Source organism: Sesamum indicum, linkage group LG9 (assembly GCF_026168435.1).
Source record: "Sesamum indicum cultivar Baizhima isolate 11 linkage group LG9, ASM2616843v1, whole genome shotgun sequence".
NCBI classification, from domain to species: Eukaryota; Viridiplantae; Streptophyta; class Magnoliopsida; order Lamiales; family Pedaliaceae; genus Sesamum; species Sesamum indicum.
The window spans coordinates 24,606,891-24,625,976 of NC_142665.1; the positions used below are offsets into that span (position 1 = coordinate 24,606,891).

General features: G+C 36.6%; 3 protein-coding genes and 1 long non-coding RNA gene across 14 annotated transcripts; 2 read left to right on the forward strand and 2 right to left on the reverse strand.

Annotated features, from left to right (window-relative positions):
• Positions 1-855: 855 nt before the first annotated feature.
• Positions 856-6,897, reverse strand: LOC105177282 (uncharacterized). Of its 8 annotated transcripts, none has more exons than XM_088884967.1 (13): positions 6,766-6,897; positions 6,512-6,633; positions 5,466-5,601; positions 4,770-5,067; positions 4,295-4,378; positions 3,344-3,460; positions 2,961-3,257; positions 2,742-2,877; positions 2,473-2,635; positions 2,251-2,379; positions 1,765-1,959; positions 1,354-1,476; positions 856-1,269 (listed from the first exon to the last, which is right to left on the reverse strand). In XM_088884967.1, exons 4-13 carry the CDS (start codon positions 5,041-5,043, stop codon positions 1,156-1,158), a joined length of 1,632 nt encoding a protein of 543 aa, XP_088741093.1. In that variant the 5' UTR covers positions 5,044-5,067; positions 5,466-5,601; positions 6,512-6,633; positions 6,766-6,897; the 3' UTR covers positions 856-1,155. The 8 variants fall into 8 exon arrangements, with proteins under 8 accessions (XP_088741093.1, XP_011098672.1, XP_088741096.1 ...); XM_011100370.3 differs by having other exon boundaries at positions 5,466-5,605; XM_088884970.1 differs by lacking the exon at positions 6,766-6,897 and having other exon boundaries at positions 6,512-6,717.
• A 1,245-nt stretch (positions 6,898-8,142) lies between these two features.
• On the forward strand, positions 8,143-9,964 carry LOC110013161 (uncharacterized). Of its 3 annotated transcripts, none has more exons than XR_016067266.1 (2): positions 8,143-8,969; positions 9,755-9,964. It is a non-coding gene; the product is annotated as an uncharacterized LOC110013161 (long non-coding RNA). The 3 variants fall into 3 exon arrangements; XR_002288319.2 differs by having other exon boundaries at positions 8,143-8,675; positions 9,732-9,964; XR_002288320.2 differs by having other exon boundaries at positions 8,143-8,675.
• A 1,352-nt stretch (positions 9,965-11,316) lies between these two features.
• Positions 11,317-17,078, forward strand: LOC105177281 (SNF1-related protein kinase catalytic subunit alpha KIN10). Of its 2 annotated transcripts, none has more exons than XM_011100368.3 (11): positions 11,317-11,545; positions 12,379-12,569; positions 13,295-13,479; positions 13,558-13,740; positions 13,873-14,004; positions 14,700-14,885; positions 15,231-15,320; positions 15,390-15,473; positions 15,714-15,848; positions 16,149-16,391; positions 16,570-17,078. In XM_011100368.3, exons 2-11 carry the CDS (start codon positions 12,383-12,385, stop codon positions 16,681-16,683), a joined length of 1,539 nt encoding a protein of 512 aa, XP_011098670.1. In that variant the 5' UTR covers positions 11,317-11,545; positions 12,379-12,382; the 3' UTR covers positions 16,684-17,078. The 2 variants fall into 2 exon arrangements, with proteins under 2 accessions (XP_011098670.1, XP_088741038.1); XM_088884912.1 differs by lacking the exon at positions 11,317-11,545 and adding an exon at positions 11,582-11,699.
• Positions 17,079-17,558: 480 nt separating this feature from the next.
• Positions 17,559-19,044, reverse strand: LOC105177355 (uncharacterized). Its single transcript, XM_011100475.3, has one exon. It carries the CDS (start codon positions 18,874-18,876, stop codon positions 17,737-17,739), a length of 1,140 nt encoding a protein of 379 aa, XP_011098777.1. The 5' UTR covers positions 18,877-19,044; the 3' UTR covers positions 17,559-17,736.
• Between the last annotated feature and the right edge of the window lie 42 nt (positions 19,045-19,086).

Here is a 19,086-nt window from a genome sequence, read left to right on the forward strand (position 1 = left end):
AAAAGTTCAAATTCTATTTGAATCTGAGAGAAAGCAAAACAACTACACAAACGATGAAAACATATATATTCGATTGATTTAGTGTTACATTAACATGTTCTAATCCAGTAAAGAAAATTTTCTGAAAAAAGTAAGAAAAAAATATTCAGAATACGCAGAAAATTCTTTCTTTCGGGAGCTGAAAACAGACAAGAAAAATTGTAAACATGAAACTGAAACCCTAGAAAAACATTATTGCTTCCCCATTGCTTAGATTTGAAGAAGTTAGAAAAACAAAAAACAAGAAATGAAGAAGAATATAGGGCAATCCCCTCGCTTTAGGCTGCAAATCTAAGGCAGCAAAGCGGCCATGGAGTCCCCGATTGGATTGATGTGCGCCGATCGCACCAAGTGCGCCACGATTTAAACAGAAACCTCTCCCGTGGAATACCACGCCACCCCTTCTTTCACGAGGGAAGCGCTCGGCCTACGGCGCTGCTTTGCTTTCTCTACTATTCTGTCCTGCCTTTATATCACTCAAGCCCTAACCCCCCGACTTCCTCAATTGCCCTCATATTTTACTTATTCCCATATGTATCCCCAACCCCCATAGAGAGCTTCTAAAAAATATGACTAACTGCAAATCTTCTCCAATATTTTTATCATTTTTTATATTATTAAATGCATTCAATGTAACGTAGAAATATTAATCTATATTGAATAAAATAGATGAAATTAATAGTTATAAGTATGCAAATAAAAACCATAGACATGGTATATTTTATCAGGAAAATGGATATGATAATTTTTAAATTTTCAATGTTTAATTAGTAAAAATGACATCAAAAAATGAAAAGAAATACAAAGAGGCTCAACTTTTCCATCAAACATCTTCCAATCTTGATGCTGATTTCAAGAATCAATGGAACAATATTTACATCTCCACATTGTCAGAGGCTACAGCTTAATACAACATGTTACATTTCAAGAATCGGATGAGTGAACATTTTTGTGTTAACAAGTCACTGAATCCAAGTGCTAAATCAATGTTATGCTCATACATTAGTAGATACTCTCAGTTCATCTGCTTCACAAATTGGCTGGGTCTGGAATTGCTTGGACCCGGAACACATCGGGAGCCCGTAAACCTTTTCTTGCTCATCAGTCATCGTGCCATCATTCATCGTCGATCCTGACGATATTGGGTATTTGTCCATGGTTGACGAAATCGATCTTGTTCAGTCGCACGCAACAGAGGACTTTCTCCGGTAGGTCTTCTGGCTTCTGTGCCTGTTTTATTGACAATGTAAGGGTACATATGTATAAAGGTTAAACCCACATGTGATGTATGTACATATGAAAGAATGTGTGCACCTGAATTGTCAATCCTAAATCCAGTATTCCAGTCGCCAAACGCTCTCGGAATGCTTCAAGTCCTTTTCTTGCTATGTAGCTGAAGCGATGAATGTCCAGGTCGATTTCAAAGTAATTAGGCCCCTGTAGAGAATTCATGATAATAATCCATATCATGTTAACAGCTAGACAACTCATAAAGTGACAAAGTTTTTGCTTATTCTGCGCAAGAACGAGGAAATAGTGCAGAGAATTAAAACAACTTAACCAGCTCTTAAGAATCATCGATAAAGATTCAACTAACCGCAACAAATGAGCAATGAAAGAAGAAGCAGATATTGCGCAAACATCCACAAAGGACTATTCAATTTTAGCAAAAAAGGTGTTTGTTCAGCACGTTCAAGTACAACAGCATAGTAAAAAATGTCTCACCTGATAAAACTCATGCTGAGGGCGGGAAAGAACTGGCTTTTCATTGTATGCGTTCAGAAGTTTTCTTTCAGTAGAACCCGAGACAAAATCTTCGGGGTTAACCATCCCAACCATGATTTTTAACCTTTCTCTGAAAGGAGCTGTTGAATCTTTAGCAAATCCTTTAATCTTTTCCACATCATCCTCGACCAATCTCTGCAGCAGAAAGATTGCTTTCTTAAACAACATGGCACTAACTAAAAACGGAACCCAATAATTGCTGTACTTATGTTCCATTTTTTGTAGGAACAGGTTAATGCATATATTCTATGATCCACACTGTAATAGGCCTCGGAGAAACAGTAATAGTCAAAATTATAGTTATCAGCATAAAAGTTCAACCAAAATTAATTTTTGCCCATACATGTGCTTGCGTGCATGCATACTTGCAGCTAGCATTAGTTGGCTACTGCAGTAACAGGTAACTAGAAACCTGGTATGTTATACCTTGATACTCTCTTGGAATTGAGGAGATATGTCCTTCTCAAAACTGTCAGAAAGTCGAAAATATAGTACAAGACTCAGGCCCTCTCCATCAGTATCACCAAGAAAAATGGGCGGTGGATAAGTGGGCAGCTGACACAAGACAAATAAATGGGACAGGCAATTGTCAGACGATATACTTCTCTTAGGCGAAATTAAGACATCTGAAAAAATGCTAGAGGTTACCTGAATGTTGACAATTAGTAGTGGTGGCACTTTCCCATCTGCTTTTACAGAAGGTAGCTCAAGGCGTTGTGCAATGTGGTTGATCTTTCTTTTAGATGCAAACAGATCTACACCAATTGGAGTGTAAGGAGAGACATTTGGTGCAGGACATTTTTTCTTATCTCTGCAATACCAAATTGTTAGGCAATCGACAATGCAAAAGCAGGATGCATGTACCAGAATAACTTGAAATTTTCTTTCATGGACGACATATAGGGCTGACAGCATACTTAAAGTAGTTTTCCCCACGGAGCTTAAAGGTTGAGGGCTGAATCTCAGACCAAGTTCCAGAAGTCGGCTTCTCCTCAGTACAGCAAGGGATCATTAGTCCGGCTCTGGGACGATATATATACTTTGTTGATGCACCTGAATTGACCGATGTTATTCTCAATTCAGGGTAAGGTTAATATTTAACAAAGAGGGGATCGCATTCTATATGGACACAATACCTAAAAGATGCTCACAGCATTCATTTGTTTCTTCTCCATCAACAGACTTCCTCTTAAAAGATAGCCGGATAACAGTTGATTTCTTTCTTTGAGATTGTGTTCCCGCACTAACTGCACTGTTGATCTTATCATTAAAACTTACAGAAGGAACCAGCCGAGGTAAGACTGACTTAAATAACTTCTCTGAAGCTTTCTCCTCATGATCATTTCTGTCATCTTTCACTCCATTAAAACTCACATAGGACCGGTCTAAGTTTTTCTTCCTCTTGGTACCCAACTCCTCACTCATCACTAAACCTGGAAGTTCTTTTACTTGGTTAGATATAATGTAAATCCATTTGGCTCCTTGAGTCCATCTTTGCTCAAGAACAATTCTATCTTACCATTATCTATTTTCCGATTTTTTTCATAGTAGTCTTTGAAACTGCATTTGCTGTCCAAAATCTGTGGTGGAGTCTCATACTGAAGCACTTGACCATTTGCGACGTTGGGGTAGGAATCTACAGGAGAAGATGAGAAAGTTATAGATATGTTACAGCTGAATTTAAGACTTGTTAAAAGAAGCATACTTTGTTTGAGAAAACCAGCTTAATTCATAAAAGCATCAAATGAGCCATCTAGGTTTTCTAATTTTTATTATATGTGTACTGTGTTTTTGGCAGCTTGTTATCCTAATGTGCAAGTCCCTTCTGAGTGTTAGACAATCATCAGATTCTAACACATGCAATCATAAATCCGTTAGTTAGAAAATTAAACCCATGGGATTTGAACCATAGCAAATATTGGTCATTTTAGATAAAATTAGGCTCCACAGCACATGAAGATATATACTTAAATAAGTAGTGTCACTGCATCAAACTCCCCAGCTAGAATAGCAACATATAGATCTGCAAGCCATTTATTCTCGAGCAATAGATAATTGTTCACTCTACTTGTGTAGGTCTTCAACGGCTTCTTTCAGCATTGTAATATATTAGGAGTTCACACGCCTGTTATTTGATTAGATGTCAATGTCTCATACAAGTTAATTCCCATGATATGTGTCTTAATAGGATCTAAGATTTGTGAAAGAAAATAGACCAAAAATAAATACTGATGGAGCACAAAATTTAGTGGAATGCGTCAATTACAATTTGTATACATTTAGAGCATGACTAACAACAAAAAGTTAAATGATGGCAGATAACAATAACTATGGGTATTGACTTGTCATACATCGAGGCTAGATCCGCAATTCTTTTCTAAAAACTTGGAGTAATTAAGTTTTCCATCTACATAATTCACTGAAATGAGAAAAGAAAAATGGAAAGATGCTGGTATTTTGATGTTCTTACCTCCATGAACACTACTAAACTCCTCATCTGAGTCAGAATCTAGTATGCTGAGTGTGTCAAACCATGCTTCGTCGTTGCAAATTCCTGCAAGTACAAAAATATCTTCTATCATGTTCAATTTGATCAAGCTCATAGTCCCTAGAGAATGAAGTACAGAAATTTTCTCTACACTAAGATTCGTTATACTTGAGTACTTCTTTGACTCATGAAAAACAAAGTACAAGGTTGTAAAGACCAGAGTAGATGAGAATTTAGCAAAAAACTGTTGTATCCTTTTTTCCTCAACAAACAATATACCCAGAAAAATATGGTGCCAAACAAAAATCATTTAATATGTATTCCTGTATGATGAGATTATCGAAGGGTTTTGCTTTCATAAAAGAGTGATATTTCATTTGCATTGACTATGAGGTATGATTCATGACACTCTGGCCTACTCCATGTATCTGAACTTTTAAGAGCAGATAATATATACCATTAGCATCAATCTGGCCATGGTGCCATTGCAACTGAGAGGGATGGAATGTGGAATTGGAGACTTCGGATCTTCTGCTCGTGGTAGTTGATTGAAGAAGCTCTCCAACAGACAAATCTGAGACTCGAGCTCCTGCGTCATTATTCCTTATTCTAATTCCATCTGTAGCTGAAGATGGAAGGTGCTTCTTGGAGCGACCACGGCGCCGCCTCCTTGCTTTAACAATTTTTAATGGTTTATGCGGTAAAGCTGGTGTTGATACACAACCACCCATAATGACTACTCAGTCTCTAAACCTCTGCAACAACATATAAGACGTCACCATTTGTTTCTAGAAGATGTTATCCCAAAATAACTAGTCCAAATAACTATGTATGCCAAATTCTAAAGTTCCAAAAATTCAAATGCAATGAATTGTCAATGGAAGGATGAGGAAACTTGTATTTAAGATTTTCAGCTGCCAACATTATTTCCTAAACAGGCACGTATAATAACATGATAATTAGAATAATACTGGAAAGTTTCTCTAATTTTCGAGATGAGTTCCATCAAAACTGAGAAACATTTTAGTAAAACGGCAGAAGAGAGGGGTATCCTGTCTGGGTTTTTCTTCATCTGCTCCAGCTTTTATCCCAAGAGGAATATGTGTCTCTACACACACACACATATGATGCATTCTGGTTCACATTGGCATACCTTATCATGATTTTTCAAGAGCATTGCTGTGATTGCAACTAGTAAGGTCTGCTTTTATAATGGTTGCACAAGAATTCTTCCAGAACCTTTTCAGCTCAAAGATTCATAAATTTCAAGCTCCACTCCTCCTTAGGACCTGCCTGGACATCAAGAGCGCAAAAGACTTGTGAGTTGAATCTGGAAGGGGTTCAGAATTGATAACTCGACATCACATCTATTAAAAACAATGCGTTCCCAAAAGACTAAACTTATCAGTGGCAAACTTTGTTTTTTCAAGACATAAAAAGATAAAGTTAAACAGCTCCATGTGATCACATAAAACAAGACGCAGAAAAAGTAATCTTGAAACAACACATGCAGGTGTAATGACCTACACAGACCTCTTCTGAAAATGCCAATAAAAGAAAAAAGAAGAATGGGGAGAAAATGACCTCGGAAGGTTCACTTTCATGCATCAATCGAAAGAAAAAGATATTGTACGATACGAAGAAGAAGATGATCCATATGGGTCCGCATCAAATGAGCAATTCAAGACAAATCAGAAAGAAAAAGTTCAAAAGCAAGTGTGTGGATGTGCCTCTGTTTCAATGCAATACAAACAAACACTACATAACCAAATGCCCATTACCAAGAACAATATAAAAACAACAACACGGAGGCAGATGCAACGGCAAACTGAAACGTGTAGGACGAATCCACATTCCATTTCAGACAAGAAGCAGAACATATCAGATATCATCCAATGTTTACCTAAATAAAAAAGCATAAATCCGACTCAAAAAGCTGTAAATTGCCAACTGATGACTCATATTCTCCTGAAAAAAACAATTTAATATCATCCCGAAATCTAAAACAATTCCTTACAGGAAACTTCTGGGAAATGCAGCTCATCATATTAAAAACACCACACAGAAACACCCACCACCCACCCCAATCTCAACAGAAAAAACACAATCATAACAACAGATACATTGCACAAGCACAATACATACACACAGAGACGCACGTGTAAGTGCGTGTATCTATGCAAGAACAATGAAAGGGACCTGGAGAAAAAGGCTTTTGAGGGTAGAGGGAGAAGTGGGTCCGCCGTTGTCGGGTCCGATTTGCAATTCCACACCCTTTTCTTCTTTTTTCGAACACCAATCCTTCTTTATGTTTCCTATTCCTGAAAATTTTATCTTTCATGGATTTCTCAGTGCGCCTAAGGTGATACATATAAATAATATATATATATACACACACACACACACACACAAAGAAGAAAATAAAGGAAGATGGGGAGGAGCAATCAGCGTACATTGCTCTGTTTTTTAATTGGGATGTTCCGCCACTTTCTCCTCCTCGCTATTATGGCTGGTGGGATAAACTTCTTTACTCTTCTACACATGTTGTCTTTTTTAATAATGTCTTCAAATCAATTCTCCCTCTTTCTGTTCTTCAATGATAATACATTACACTATTCATGAGAGTAAAAATATTATTTGGTATTCTAATAATAAATTCAAATAAAGTTCCTCCCATGCTACAATGTGGCTTGAAATAATTGTCACATAATGATTCTTGTTCCGATTTTATTACATTCAAATCCATAATATTTTTATGATGAGGTCTCAACATATTCAGTCAAAATAAGTCATCGTCGATTCAAAAATAACTCGTTTTAGATATAATTATACCTATTTTTGACATTTTAGACAAATGCACGACAAAAAATAGATTAAAATTGGAGAAGGAAATTTCTAAGACTTCACCAACCAACCTAGTCCATTGCCTTTAGAGTCAACTCTTTGATTTTCATGGATGCATTGACTTGTCACCATCTATTTTTTTATTTTCAAAAGTAGTTTTTGGTTCAATTTTCAAAATTTTTTGAAAGTGGATGGAATATTGTAGGGAATGATTTTGAGGGGAGAAAAACAGATCATGTGATGGACAAGCAATTAGGAATCTCAATGCTAAAATTTATGTCATATGTGACACTAATTAGCCAACAATGCAATAACTATGCCATGTGATGAACCCCACTTCAATTATTACTCCATTAATGTTCTATTGCATTTTTGCACTTATATTAATAGTAATCAAATGAATTATTATACTATATTTGGTTTATGCTATAAAATTTTATTTGAATCGGATTTCAATGTCAACATTTCACGTGACTCGAGAAATTAATATATATATATTTTTTTACAAAATTAACTTGTGGTATTATGTTGGTCATAAAGTCTGCATTAACTAAATAAAAATAATGTAAACACAGAAGCAATTTTGTAGCATATTGTATGGAAATTTTAGTATTATAAAATTAATTATGGAGTGTTAATTAGGAATTAAGTGGAGGGTGCAGGTGCACCAAATATGGGTAGGATGGGATTCCAATGTTTTGTTTCTACATTGTTGTCAGGTTTTTGGATTCTCTTTCACTGTTCAAACTTTGAAAGTTCATTGTACAGAGCAGTGCAGTGGCGACAGTGAATGATTGCAAATCAAGGACGCTTTTGATTGATTTGATGTAATCTTGTACATTTCGTGATTTCTGTTTAGCAATTTTGGGCAATCGACATGTGCGCTTTTACTTTAAATCAATTCCCTTTTTCATTTTACAGCACTTCATAATTTGCTTTTTTCCTTTTTTTTTTTTTAATTATAGAATTTCTTAAAATATTTTTTATTTTAAAAAATGAAACACATACGTTAAGTATAATAAAAATAAAAAAGAAAAAAGAGAAAGAAGCAAAAGGGCCCATAATGGGTTAGATATGAGGGCCCATTAAAGCAGGGAGAACGGCCCATACTTGGGAAAGCTATGAAAATCTGATCCAATTCTCTTACTCCCGCATCGTTCATACTCGGCTGTCGTGTAGTTGGGGTGGTGGCAGCTGTGAATTTCCACTTCTATGTAAGTTCATCAGGATCTTTGCTGATTGATTTGATCTCAAGTTTTGATGTATTTGGGGATTGATGTGCGTCTTCGTGGAGCAATGATGGATTTTTGGAATCTTGTGAAATTTAATGTTGATACGTGCCGGATTTTGATCTGGAAATGAGCGGAATTTTGAATTTGTTCCATGGAAAAGGTGATGTGGCCTTGTGGATAGCGATTGTTTTCGGGGGGAGGTTGTTTATGATTGGAAGGACCGAGTTCATAATTAGTGATTGTTTAAAAGCTGCGGCAAGTTTTTCATCAGATTCACCTGATTTCAAGTAATTATACTACTGTAAATTGGGATGTTTAGGGATTTGACTGTTGATTTTAGTGTCAACATATGGTGTTGATGTAAATGGAATTGGAGCGTTTATATCATATTTTAAAATCTGTGCTTTTGGAACTATAAAAGTTTTGCTAAATCACCAGCTCCTTGGCTGATTTCTTTGTATGAAGTTTCTGAAAAGTGGTGGACGAGTGGATACTTTGAGTGTCAGTATTTTCTTACTTAAAATTTTCCCAACAAGGAATTGTAGCAATTTGAATGGTGATGCTTTTGCAAGAATGTCAAGGTTCACATTTGAATTCGTTTTCACGACAGGCTTCTCTTTATATCGTTTGATGTTTAAGTTTAGGCATCAATATGTACTGCAGGTTTTTTTGCTTAATCCTGCTCTAATTAGTCCATCTCTGTTTTCTGTTGAAGCTTCTGTTGATCTGTTCAACTATTCAAGCACGGCATGTTATGAGTCATTTGGCATTTCTGTAACTGAGACATGTAGTTGAATAACATGGAATCTAAACGAAAATATCCACTGTAGTCGTCTTTCGGTGGACGGAGAGGATTCTTATGATGGCTGCAGCCAATGGCGGCAGGACACCTAGAACTTATTTTAAAGTTCCTGGGAACTGGATTCTCCTCCCAGTTTTCACTGGTCCCCTATCACATGGGAGGAGAGTTGTCCCTGGCATGTCTGGCCTTTAGACTAGGATTTCTCACCTTCATGCCTGGTATCCCAAGGACTCTTGTTCCAATTATCGTTTACATGTCTTAAACTGTTAGTTAAAGACTGATCAACTTTGTATATAGACTGTTCTATGTGGAGCCTCTTCTAAATTAATGCATATAGGCTCCACTACTTTGTTTTGAAATTCTTCATTCGGATGACTTTGTATTCCCATGAACCTCCTTTGGCTCCAACACAGCTTCTCAAAATACACCGTATGTACATATGGTTGCTGATAATTGGCCTGAGTTATCGACATCCGTTTTCTTTTCCTGCTATGAAGTAGAACAGATTACTGATTCTCTTATTCCCTCAATTTTTATACAGACTCTTGCTAAAATGTGCTGCAGGCTTCTTGAGACACGAATTGGCTACTATTCAACGTTTCTGCTGGTTTAACGCGTCCAGGCCGTGACTTTTGGTTCGACTTTTCATTCAGGTGTATTGGCTTAAAGCTTCCCTGTGAAGAATTTGCCTGCTTTATGTTCCACTTGTTGTATAGCTATACTACCAGAATTTGTATATTCTCTTGTTAAGTGCAGCTGAAGATCAGTGCTGTATGTCTGTGCAAGTGTTCTATTCTGATTGATTCTCTTAAAGTATTAGAATTTAACTAAAAAAGTGGTGTTCTTGCCATTTTGGAGATAGCATCAAAGGCAAATAATGGGAATATGAAAAGAAGAATGTGTGAGATAATCAGGAGGATTAGAGATAAGGGAACAACTTACCTAAAAGAAAACAGTAGCCTACAAAGTGAACTTATCCCTTTCCCTTCACATGCCTGATTCAGAAATTTCCTTGATTTATTGATCATTCTTGCCACTATTCTAATAATTTCAGGAGTCCTTTTGTATTTATGCAATAAATAAATAAATGAAGAAATAAGAGCAAAAACCGCATGAGAGATTTTCAAGTGTTAGAAGACTGTTTTATGTCCAATTCAAGACAAAGACTAATTGCTCTATAGTTTGGCAATGCCATGTTCATGCAGGTCAATGATGGTGTCATCTATTAATTTAATTTTTTATTTTCAAATATATTCATATTTAGAATTAAATTCAAAAAACGTCAAACTTAATTTATTTTTAATTGAATTCATTTTAATTAAATTGCGATGAGTAGAGATCGAGTAAGCTGATATTTAAAAAATATTATAATCTATCCATGCTAATTAAATTGATGTTCAAATAGTATTTTACCCAAAAGAAAAGTGTTCAAATTTAATTCACATATCCTCAGCAATAGAATAGAACCTAAATGAATTTATAGCCCCAAAATTCAAAATTGTAATACAATAAGTCACTATCACGCAATTATGCTTGAACAATAATAGAAGAAGAGAGGAGGTAAAATTGTGGGATGATGTCGGAGACTGCCCCTTTTTCATTGTTTGGAAATATATATGTATATATGTGATAGTTTCCAGGGCAACAACATTGGCAAGGAATCAACTTTGGTTTCCTCCAAAACAGGTAAAAAACGGAAACCAAATACATTCTCAGTAACGCAATTTTTGGAAAAAGAATTTAATCCAAATCGGATTTTATCGAATTTAAACTAATTATACGACAAATATAATATATTTATTATATGATTAGTAAATATTTAAAAAAATGATCAGTCATAATATATTTTACTTACTTTATGATTGATTTGATTTAATCAAATCTAATTTACATAAAAAATTTCGTCCAATAATTGCATTTCCATCCACCCACACATTAATACTACTCTTCCAATTCCTTAACCCATATTTTTCCAACATCAATCATCACTAATTAATTTTAATTTAAACTTTATTATAGCAAATAAACCAATTAATTACAAATTAAGCTCCACAACTCAAAGGGTTTTCTTTCTTTTTTTTTTTTGTAAAAAAAACAATTAATTAATAAAGCAAAAAGGGTGGGGCGCTTCGCTTTCACCATCATCATCATCATCATCTCCTCCTCAACCTGCATTGGAGGAGTTCCATCAACCCGCATACACGTCACTCACACTGAATCATCTCTCTTCAATTTTCTTCAACTTTTACTATTTTGTTTTGCCCCTTTCCCCGTCAGCCTTTTATATAGCATCTTCACAGTTTCAAAGATTCTGCTGCGGGGCGTCGTCCTTTTTTTCTTTTTTTGGTTTCTGTTGTAAGTTTCGATATCGTGATTTCTGTGTATTCGGGAGTTTATTGGAGAATTTGATTGCTATTGGAATTGAAGTTATGTGATTAAAGAATGGGGTTTTATTTTAGTTTGGTTTGGTTTTCACGAGTTCCGCAGATCTGTATTGGGGATAAGTGGTGTGAGTTTATGGATTCATTGCATTTGTAATTTTGCGGAAATTGAGGGTTGATTGTAAAGATTTGAGCTTTAGGGCGCGGTGTCGAGTTTTTTTCTTTTAAGAATTTTTGTACGGAATTAGCAGTTTGTGATGAATTAGTTTTTTTGTGATTCTTGGTTTGTGATTGCGGCGTTGTTGTAGGCTTTGACTTTTAAATTTGCTATTCGTCGTTTAATTTGCTTGCGAATGTTATTTTTCTGAGGGGAGCTTTATGTTTTGAACTGTCAAAAAAGAGGGACTTCCATAGGTCGTCTGGATTAAAATTCACATTCTTGCTGAAGTTCACTGAGCATGTTGAATGAGAACTTTGTTTGCCTTATATAATTTTGAGCTTAGTGGTACCTTGCTGGCTTTTATTTCAGCCAAAATAACTTCTTGTGTGAACCTTATACACATCAAATAAGTGTATCCATCTGCAATGACCACTGCTTAGATTTTACCGATTTCTCCTGGTGGGTCCTCTCAGTGGCGGGTCTTTGTGTGATGACTGTTATTGTTCTGAATTATTATTGAAGCTCATTGCAATCAATTTTGACATGCATATGTATGTGATGCTTTTGGCTGTCATTTATTCTTTATAGTCATGCATGTTTCTACATTACATACCTTGCTTTAATTATCTCCAATCATATGTATTTAGGATCATGGATGGAACAATCCAAGATGGTAGTAGTGTGGATTCATTCCTGCGGAACTACAAGCTTGGAAAGACTCTTGGGATTGGTTCATTCGGGAAAGTTAAAATTGCTGAGCATGCGTTGACAGGGCACAAAGTTGCTGTTAAGATCCTCAACCGTAAGAAAATAAAGAATATGGATATGGAAGAGAAAGGTCGGTCAAGTGCTTATGCTATAAATGTTCATATTACCATATGTAATACCGTTTATAAACCCATATAGTCTATTACCTAGTCTGCATCTCCTGTCTTTCTTCTGTCGATTTTATTCTTTTTCCGGATGAATTAGTCTAAATACCATTGTTCAGCATTCTAAAAGTGAAAATATTATGTGTTTACTTTCTTCTGGTACATTATCCTGAGCAGCAACTATTTCCTTCCGTATTTGTATGCTTCAGTTATTACTTGCATCACTAATGTTATCAGTTATCCATGATTCACATACTCTTTCATGGTATAAAATCTACCTTGGTTTCGCTAGGTGCCATAAAATCTGTGAAATATTTCTGAGAAAGGCTCATGATATTTAATTTACCATTCTGGCATAGCTGTTTACGAGACTCCAAGTATCAGGTGATGTTTTGCCTCAATATATTTTTAATGTCCTTGAAATAGCTCCAAGTATAATTAACCTCAAAAGATTTATTGGAACTAACTACTGAAAATTGAGGCATCACTGCCAAGTGGCCAAAGACATGGTGTTATCTTCTAAAATATTTAATCTACTGCTGTCTAGTTGCCTTGTTATGTATAATAATCCGACAGCTGCATTTATATTCATGTCATGTGGATCTTCTGCTTCTAGAAATGCAAATTAGCTTAATCAAGCTTGGTTATTAGACCTTTCTGAATTTCTTTAAGAGTCGGTTGGTTCTTGCAGTTAGAAGAGAGATCAAAATTTTGAGATTGTTTATGCATCCTCACATCATACGTCTGTATGAGGTTGTGGAGACCCATTCTGACATATACGTTGTGATGGAATATGTGAAGTCCGGTGAGTTGTTTGATTATATAGTGGAGAAGGGTAGGTTACATGAGGAGGAAGCACGCATGTTTTTTCAACAGGTAGGATGCTTTTTATTCAAGCTGTTTCTTTCACCTAAAGTAAGTATATCAATGTCTTTGTAGCACTGGTGATTGCAGATAATATCTGGAGTGGAGTATTGCCATAGAAACATGGTGGTTCACAGAGATCTCAAGCCCGAGAACTTGCTTTTGGATTCTAAGCACAATGTCAAGATTGCTGATTTTGGTCTGAGTAATATCATGCGTGACGGTCATTTTCTGAAGACAAGTTGTGGAAGCCCCAACTATGCTGCTCCAGAGGTATGCTTTGAATGTAGCAGTGGCAATCATGAGCTATACATGTACCCAGAATTAGAAGAAATGTGTATTGAGGCAATTTTATACGCTTGAAAAATGGGCTATAAAAGCATTCAATATGTATTTCATCTGTAGGTTATATCTGGTAAATTGTATGCGGGGCCTGAAGTGGATGTATGGAGCTGTGGTGTGATTCTCTATGCACTTCTCTGTGGCACCCTTCCCTTTGATGATGAAAATATTCCCAACCTGTTTAAAAAAATAAAGGTATCTTCTTATTAATTTATTTCAAATCTTGTCTTTTAACTTGCTCTCTTGTCTTCTCTATGTTTGAAAGTTTAGTTGATAAAGTTGATCTAAAATTTGCTGGATTTTCCATGTCATAATTATTGCAGGAGTTGTTTACCACTGCAGTTTTATCTTTTAAAGGGTTGTAAGTGCATTAGTGGGAGCACAACTTTATGTTAATGTGGATCTGGCTGTTAGCACCTATGAACTGTAAAATTGCCTCTTATTATTCAGACTAGCTTAAATTAGACCCTTATGAGTTGAGTGGCTTTAGGTAATTTATTCACAATTTAATCCTTATGAGCTTACTGGCCAAGTTTGAGGCAAGTTAAGAAATTCGGCTCTTGAATTCTTATAGGATTTGGCTTGTCTCACTCTCAGCTGAATTCTATGAGCTTGGGACTAGCTACCTGCAGCTGATCTCAGTTGCTAAGGGCTATATACTGCCATAGAAGTTGGACACCCCCCCACCCCGGCCAATTGAACTGAAATGTGGTTTGGAAGTATTTTAATGTTTCACACAATTGTTTGCCGGCATTTAATTCTGAACTCAATAGTTAATTCATCAGTATTCCTTGCCTCCTGTATATAAATTCATTGATAACCCTAGTAAATACCTTCAAATGAAAGGATAACATTCAGATATTTTTGAACCACTTTTTTTTATTCTCTAGGGTGGAATATACACACTGCCCAGTCATTTATCTGCTGGAGCAAGAGATCTGATTCCCAGGATGCTTATAGTTGATCCTATGAAACGAATGACTATTCCTGAGATTCGTGCACACCCCTGGTTCCAAGCTCACCTGCCCCGGTATTTGGCTGTGCCGCCACCAGATACAACGCAGCAAGCTAAAAAGGTTTGTGAAAATTTTCTATGCAATATCTAGATGTTCATAATTGATGGATAAAGTCTAAAGCTCTGGTAGCCCATTCTAGGAGCATAATACAAAAGTCTGAATATGCATTCCAGTTCTTCGCATGTGCATCTGGTGGTTCTCTTATATTAGCGTTTTTTGCCCTTTATATTCTTTTATCTTTTCTGTAGATATGCCCCCTCAGGTGGTTCTTATTGCTCATCTAAATTTGGCAGACCCCTACACATTATTGGATCTGATTCTTGGTGCTAGGAATCATTCCTACAGTTTCACTTTGTAACAAGTAAAACCTCTCTTTATTAATTCAAGAAAGGTTGTCATGTGCAGATTGATGAAGATATTCTTCAGGAAGTGATTAAGATGGGATTTGACAGGACTGCCCTTGTTGATTCTCTTAGAAACAGGGTTCAAAATGAGGTAAATTTTGCACTGGATCATGTCAATATTAATGTTGAAGTTTTTTCTCATTTGTTGGCTGTTTTTCAGGGTACTGTTACTTACTATCTGCTGCTTGACAATCGATTTCGTGTTTCCAATGGCTACCTAGGAGCTGAATTTCAGGAGACGATGGTATGCCTTTTAGTTTCATATGTGAATAGAAAGCAGTACTTTATTATACTTACTAAAGAAGAGCACGTTCTTTTTATATTATTTCCCGTGATCCAGACAATTTCTGTATTGTGGATCCTGTAGTTTGTGTCATTCTGGTTTTCCATTTTCTGATATTCATGCATCATCATAGTTGATTGATATTTCACACATGCAAAATTCTGGCATTGTTACATGTTTGTTCGGATCCTATCTCTGTAGGAATTTGGGTATAATCGCAATATGAGTGAGACCGTAGCATCTCCTGTTGGGCAGCGGTTTCCTGGAGTCATTGACTATCAGCAATTTGGAGGAAGGCAGTTTCCAGCAGATAGGAAATGGGCACTTGGACTCCAGGTTAGTTGTCTGCTTTCTAATACATTGAGATGAGGATATAAATTTGAGCTATCTGAGCTTGTCTGGGAAGATATGAGCTAATTGGCATAGTTTAAACGGTTGGTTTAAAGTCTTTGCATGTGCTGAGCATGAATATACTGTGTATTTTGGATATTCGATCACTATATATGTTCATGTCTTATGTTTGCGTTTAAAATTGATTAAATGTATTATACATTTAAAAATAATATTTTGCCTTCCATTAGAGCAGCCTCTTGCTGGTAGTGGTAGTTATTTGTATTCATTTGGCTTTTTTGATAGTCTCGAGCCCATCCTCGTGAGATAATGACCGAAGTTCTCAAAGCTCTGCAAGAATTGAATGTTTCCTGGAAAAAGATTGGGCAGTACAACATGAAATGCAGATGGGCTCCTTGCAGTCCTAGTCACCATGAAGGAATGCTTAACAACTCCATGCATGATAATAATTATTTTGGAGATGAATCCGCCATCATCGAGAATGATGGTAATGTGAGGCCCCAAAATGTGGTGAAGTTTGAAGTGCAGGTAATAATTTTGATAATGCATTTTATTTTCATTACTGTGGGTTTGTATATACCAAGTAGTTGTGTAAGAAATATGCCAACGCATGATATTAAAATGTTCAAGAACATACAGGTGCTGGTCATTGTTTATTGGCTCCCTGCCAATTGGTTGTTGGTTAACCTGTTTAATTTTATTTCAGCTTTACAAAACTCGTGAAGACAAATATTTGCTCGATCTGCAGCGTGTTCAGGGGCCGCAGTTCCTGTTTCTTGATCTTTGTGCCGCATTCCTTGCTCAGCTTCGCGTTCTCTGATCTGGACTTCTATGCCAAACTAGTTTTAATGTGCGTGGAAAGTTAGGAGTTGATGCTGTATATAATTATTATTGTTAGCTAAGATCTAAGTCTCCCTTCTTAGAGATGAATGCCGCTGATAATTTTGTCGACTCACTCTGAGTTGGCCTTTGCGACATGTTCTCACTTCTCTTCCGTAACTGTAACTTTTCTTCTGCTCTTGTAAGATATTGAGGAACTTCATCAAACCCTTATATCTGATGGTTAATATGAGCCAGCTGCAGTTTGCTAGATGCAGCAAGTCATTAATCAAAGATATTATCTTATGTCTTGCTGCTAATCTAGATCTTGCAGTGCGTGGTAGAATTTGTTGTGTTTCTTGTTAGTTAAATCCATTCATACATTTTTTTCTTAAATATGGAAATCTATTCATACATACTCCCATCTTTGTCATCGCAACGTTGTGTGTGTGTGAGAGAGAGAGAGAGTGACATATATTGTAATTCTGAAGATAGGTATGTTAGATGGAATTCAGGAGATAGTTTTATAAAATTGAAGTAGTTGTGTCTGATTTCTTCTTCAGTGTTTCATCTCTGTAAGAATGGTGTGTGGGTTCATTTTTACGGTTTATATGAAACGTCCCCATTTAGAACATGGACTTGTGGATTTGAGAAAAAAGAGAAGAGACATTATATTTGTTGGATTGTTTCTTCCCATTCTAAATAAGAGATGTTTCTTTTTTGGTTTCTTCTCTTGGACTGAGATTTACTTGGATTGCTTCTTGTCCTTTGTCCAAGTTCTATCTTATTATTGATTGATGTTGTCTCTTTATAATAAAATCTTAAATTTCTGAAAATGTGATTCAATATTTCAACAATTACGGCAACCAAGATTCATGAATACTGCAACTTGGAACTCTATTTCCTGTTAAACAGGGAAGAATCATAAGCGAATACAGTACACTGTTAGAATGTTGATTTCTGGGAAAAGCCATTACAATCATCAGAATTAGAACCTACAATGTTAAGAAAATATGATCATCAAAAGACCATCTATCAGTATGATCATCGGACATTAATTAACGAAGCATATAGTTGGAAGATCAATCGAGCTCCAAAGCGACAATTCTCCATCTTCCTTCTCTAAACTATCATCCTCATTGCCTTTCATCCCTTCTCGATCAACGTTGTTTTCCATCATCATCATCTCTTCTTGGTTCAATTTACAAGCATTCCTAAGCCTAGTTATCTGTTCAGACCTGTTGAATCTGTTCCCAAGCTTCAGCTTCAGGCACTCGTTGATCCCGTTGAAGGCATACAGAGAAGCTGAAAACTTCCTCTCATAGTTCATCCTCTTCATTGCTTCACTCAACATCAAGGGCTCATCATCTTGCACCAATGGCTTTGAAATTTCCTCAGCAATTTCGAATGGCGAATATGCAGAGGAGGATGACCCGATTTCATCAACAAAGTGGAGGTCCACAGCTTCCAGGCTAGCACTGTTTTCCTCAATCTCATTTTCCATTTCCAATTCGCTGGAAACTTTATGTTCACTGGTTTGACAGTTGGAATCAGCTTCTATTACGGATGATTCAAAACTCAGGCTTTTGTAATCACTAGCAGCGATCAGGCTGTTGTTTTCCATGGAAAAATTCTCATCAGGGTCGTTAATAAAATCTCCAAAATATGGTTCGGAGAAATCAGGGACTTCATCTGTGTACTCCATTTCCCGTTCTTGAGCAATAGACGGCATCAAAGATGCCAATGATGAAGACGAGTTGGAAGTGGAATCAGAACTAGCAGCTAACGCATTGTTTCTTGCCTTAAGCTTGCTGAGGAGAAGATTTGTGATTCTTGAAGGCAGAGCAGGAGTGGAAGAAGAATTAGGCGAACAGGGCCAGAAATTCGTTCTTGTATTAGCCCCACGAAGCAAACAGGCAGCCTCATCATACGCCCTGGCAGCCTCCTCTGCCGTATCAAACGTGCCTAACCAGACCCTTATCTTTTGTATGGTGTCCTTTATCTCCGCCACCCACCGCCCTGATGGGCGCTGCCGAACCCCTACAAACCTCTTTCGCGCTCTTTTAACTCCGCCTAGTGCCACCACAGCTGCTGCTTCCTTTACCATCTCATTCAAGGAAGCTAAGTTTCCTTCTCCAGGATTAAGTTTTTCATGATCATCCAACTCCTCACCAGCCTTTCTTTTCCTTGCCATTTTCTTGCTTCCCTTTATGGGGATGGGAAGGTGTTAAGGGGTTAGTTGATGTTGGTTTTTAGTGATTTCTTGGCTTAGTGAGTCATGTTGGTTGATATGGGGGAATGCTGGCCTTTTATATGCAGAAAGCAGGAGATCCTGTCAAGGAGAATAAAAATTAGAGTTGAAATGGTCTTCTTTGTTTTATTTAGACTCATTTGTTGCTTGCAA

Coding starts and splice junctions, on each gene's coding strand:
- LOC105177355 (XM_011100475.3), bottom strand. CDS start 18,876: ATGGCAAGGAAAAGAAAGGCTGGTGAGGAGTTGGATGATCATGAAAAA.
- LOC105177282 (XM_088884967.1), bottom strand. CDS start 5,043: ATGGGTGGTTGTGTATCAACACCAGCTTTACCGCATAAACCATTAAAA. Junction 2,380..2,472: donor TACTAATTGTCAACATTCAG/GTAACCTCTAGC, acceptor GTCTTGTGTCAG/CTGCCCACTTATCCACCGCC. Junction 1,477..1,764: donor CTCAGCATGAGTTTTATCAG/GTGAGACATTTT, acceptor AATTCTCTACAG/GGGCCTAATTACTTTGAAAT.
- LOC105177281 (XM_011100368.3), top strand. CDS start 12,383: ATGGATGGAACAATCCAAGATGGTAGTAGTGTGGATTCATTCCTGCGG. Junction 12,570..13,294: donor TATGGATATGGAAGAGAAAG/GTCGGTCAAGTG, acceptor TGGTTCTTGCAG/TTAGAAGAGAGATCAAAATT. Junction 14,005..14,699: donor ACCTGTTTAAAAAAATAAAG/GTATCTTCTTAT, acceptor TTTATTCTCTAG/GGTGGAATATACACACTGCC.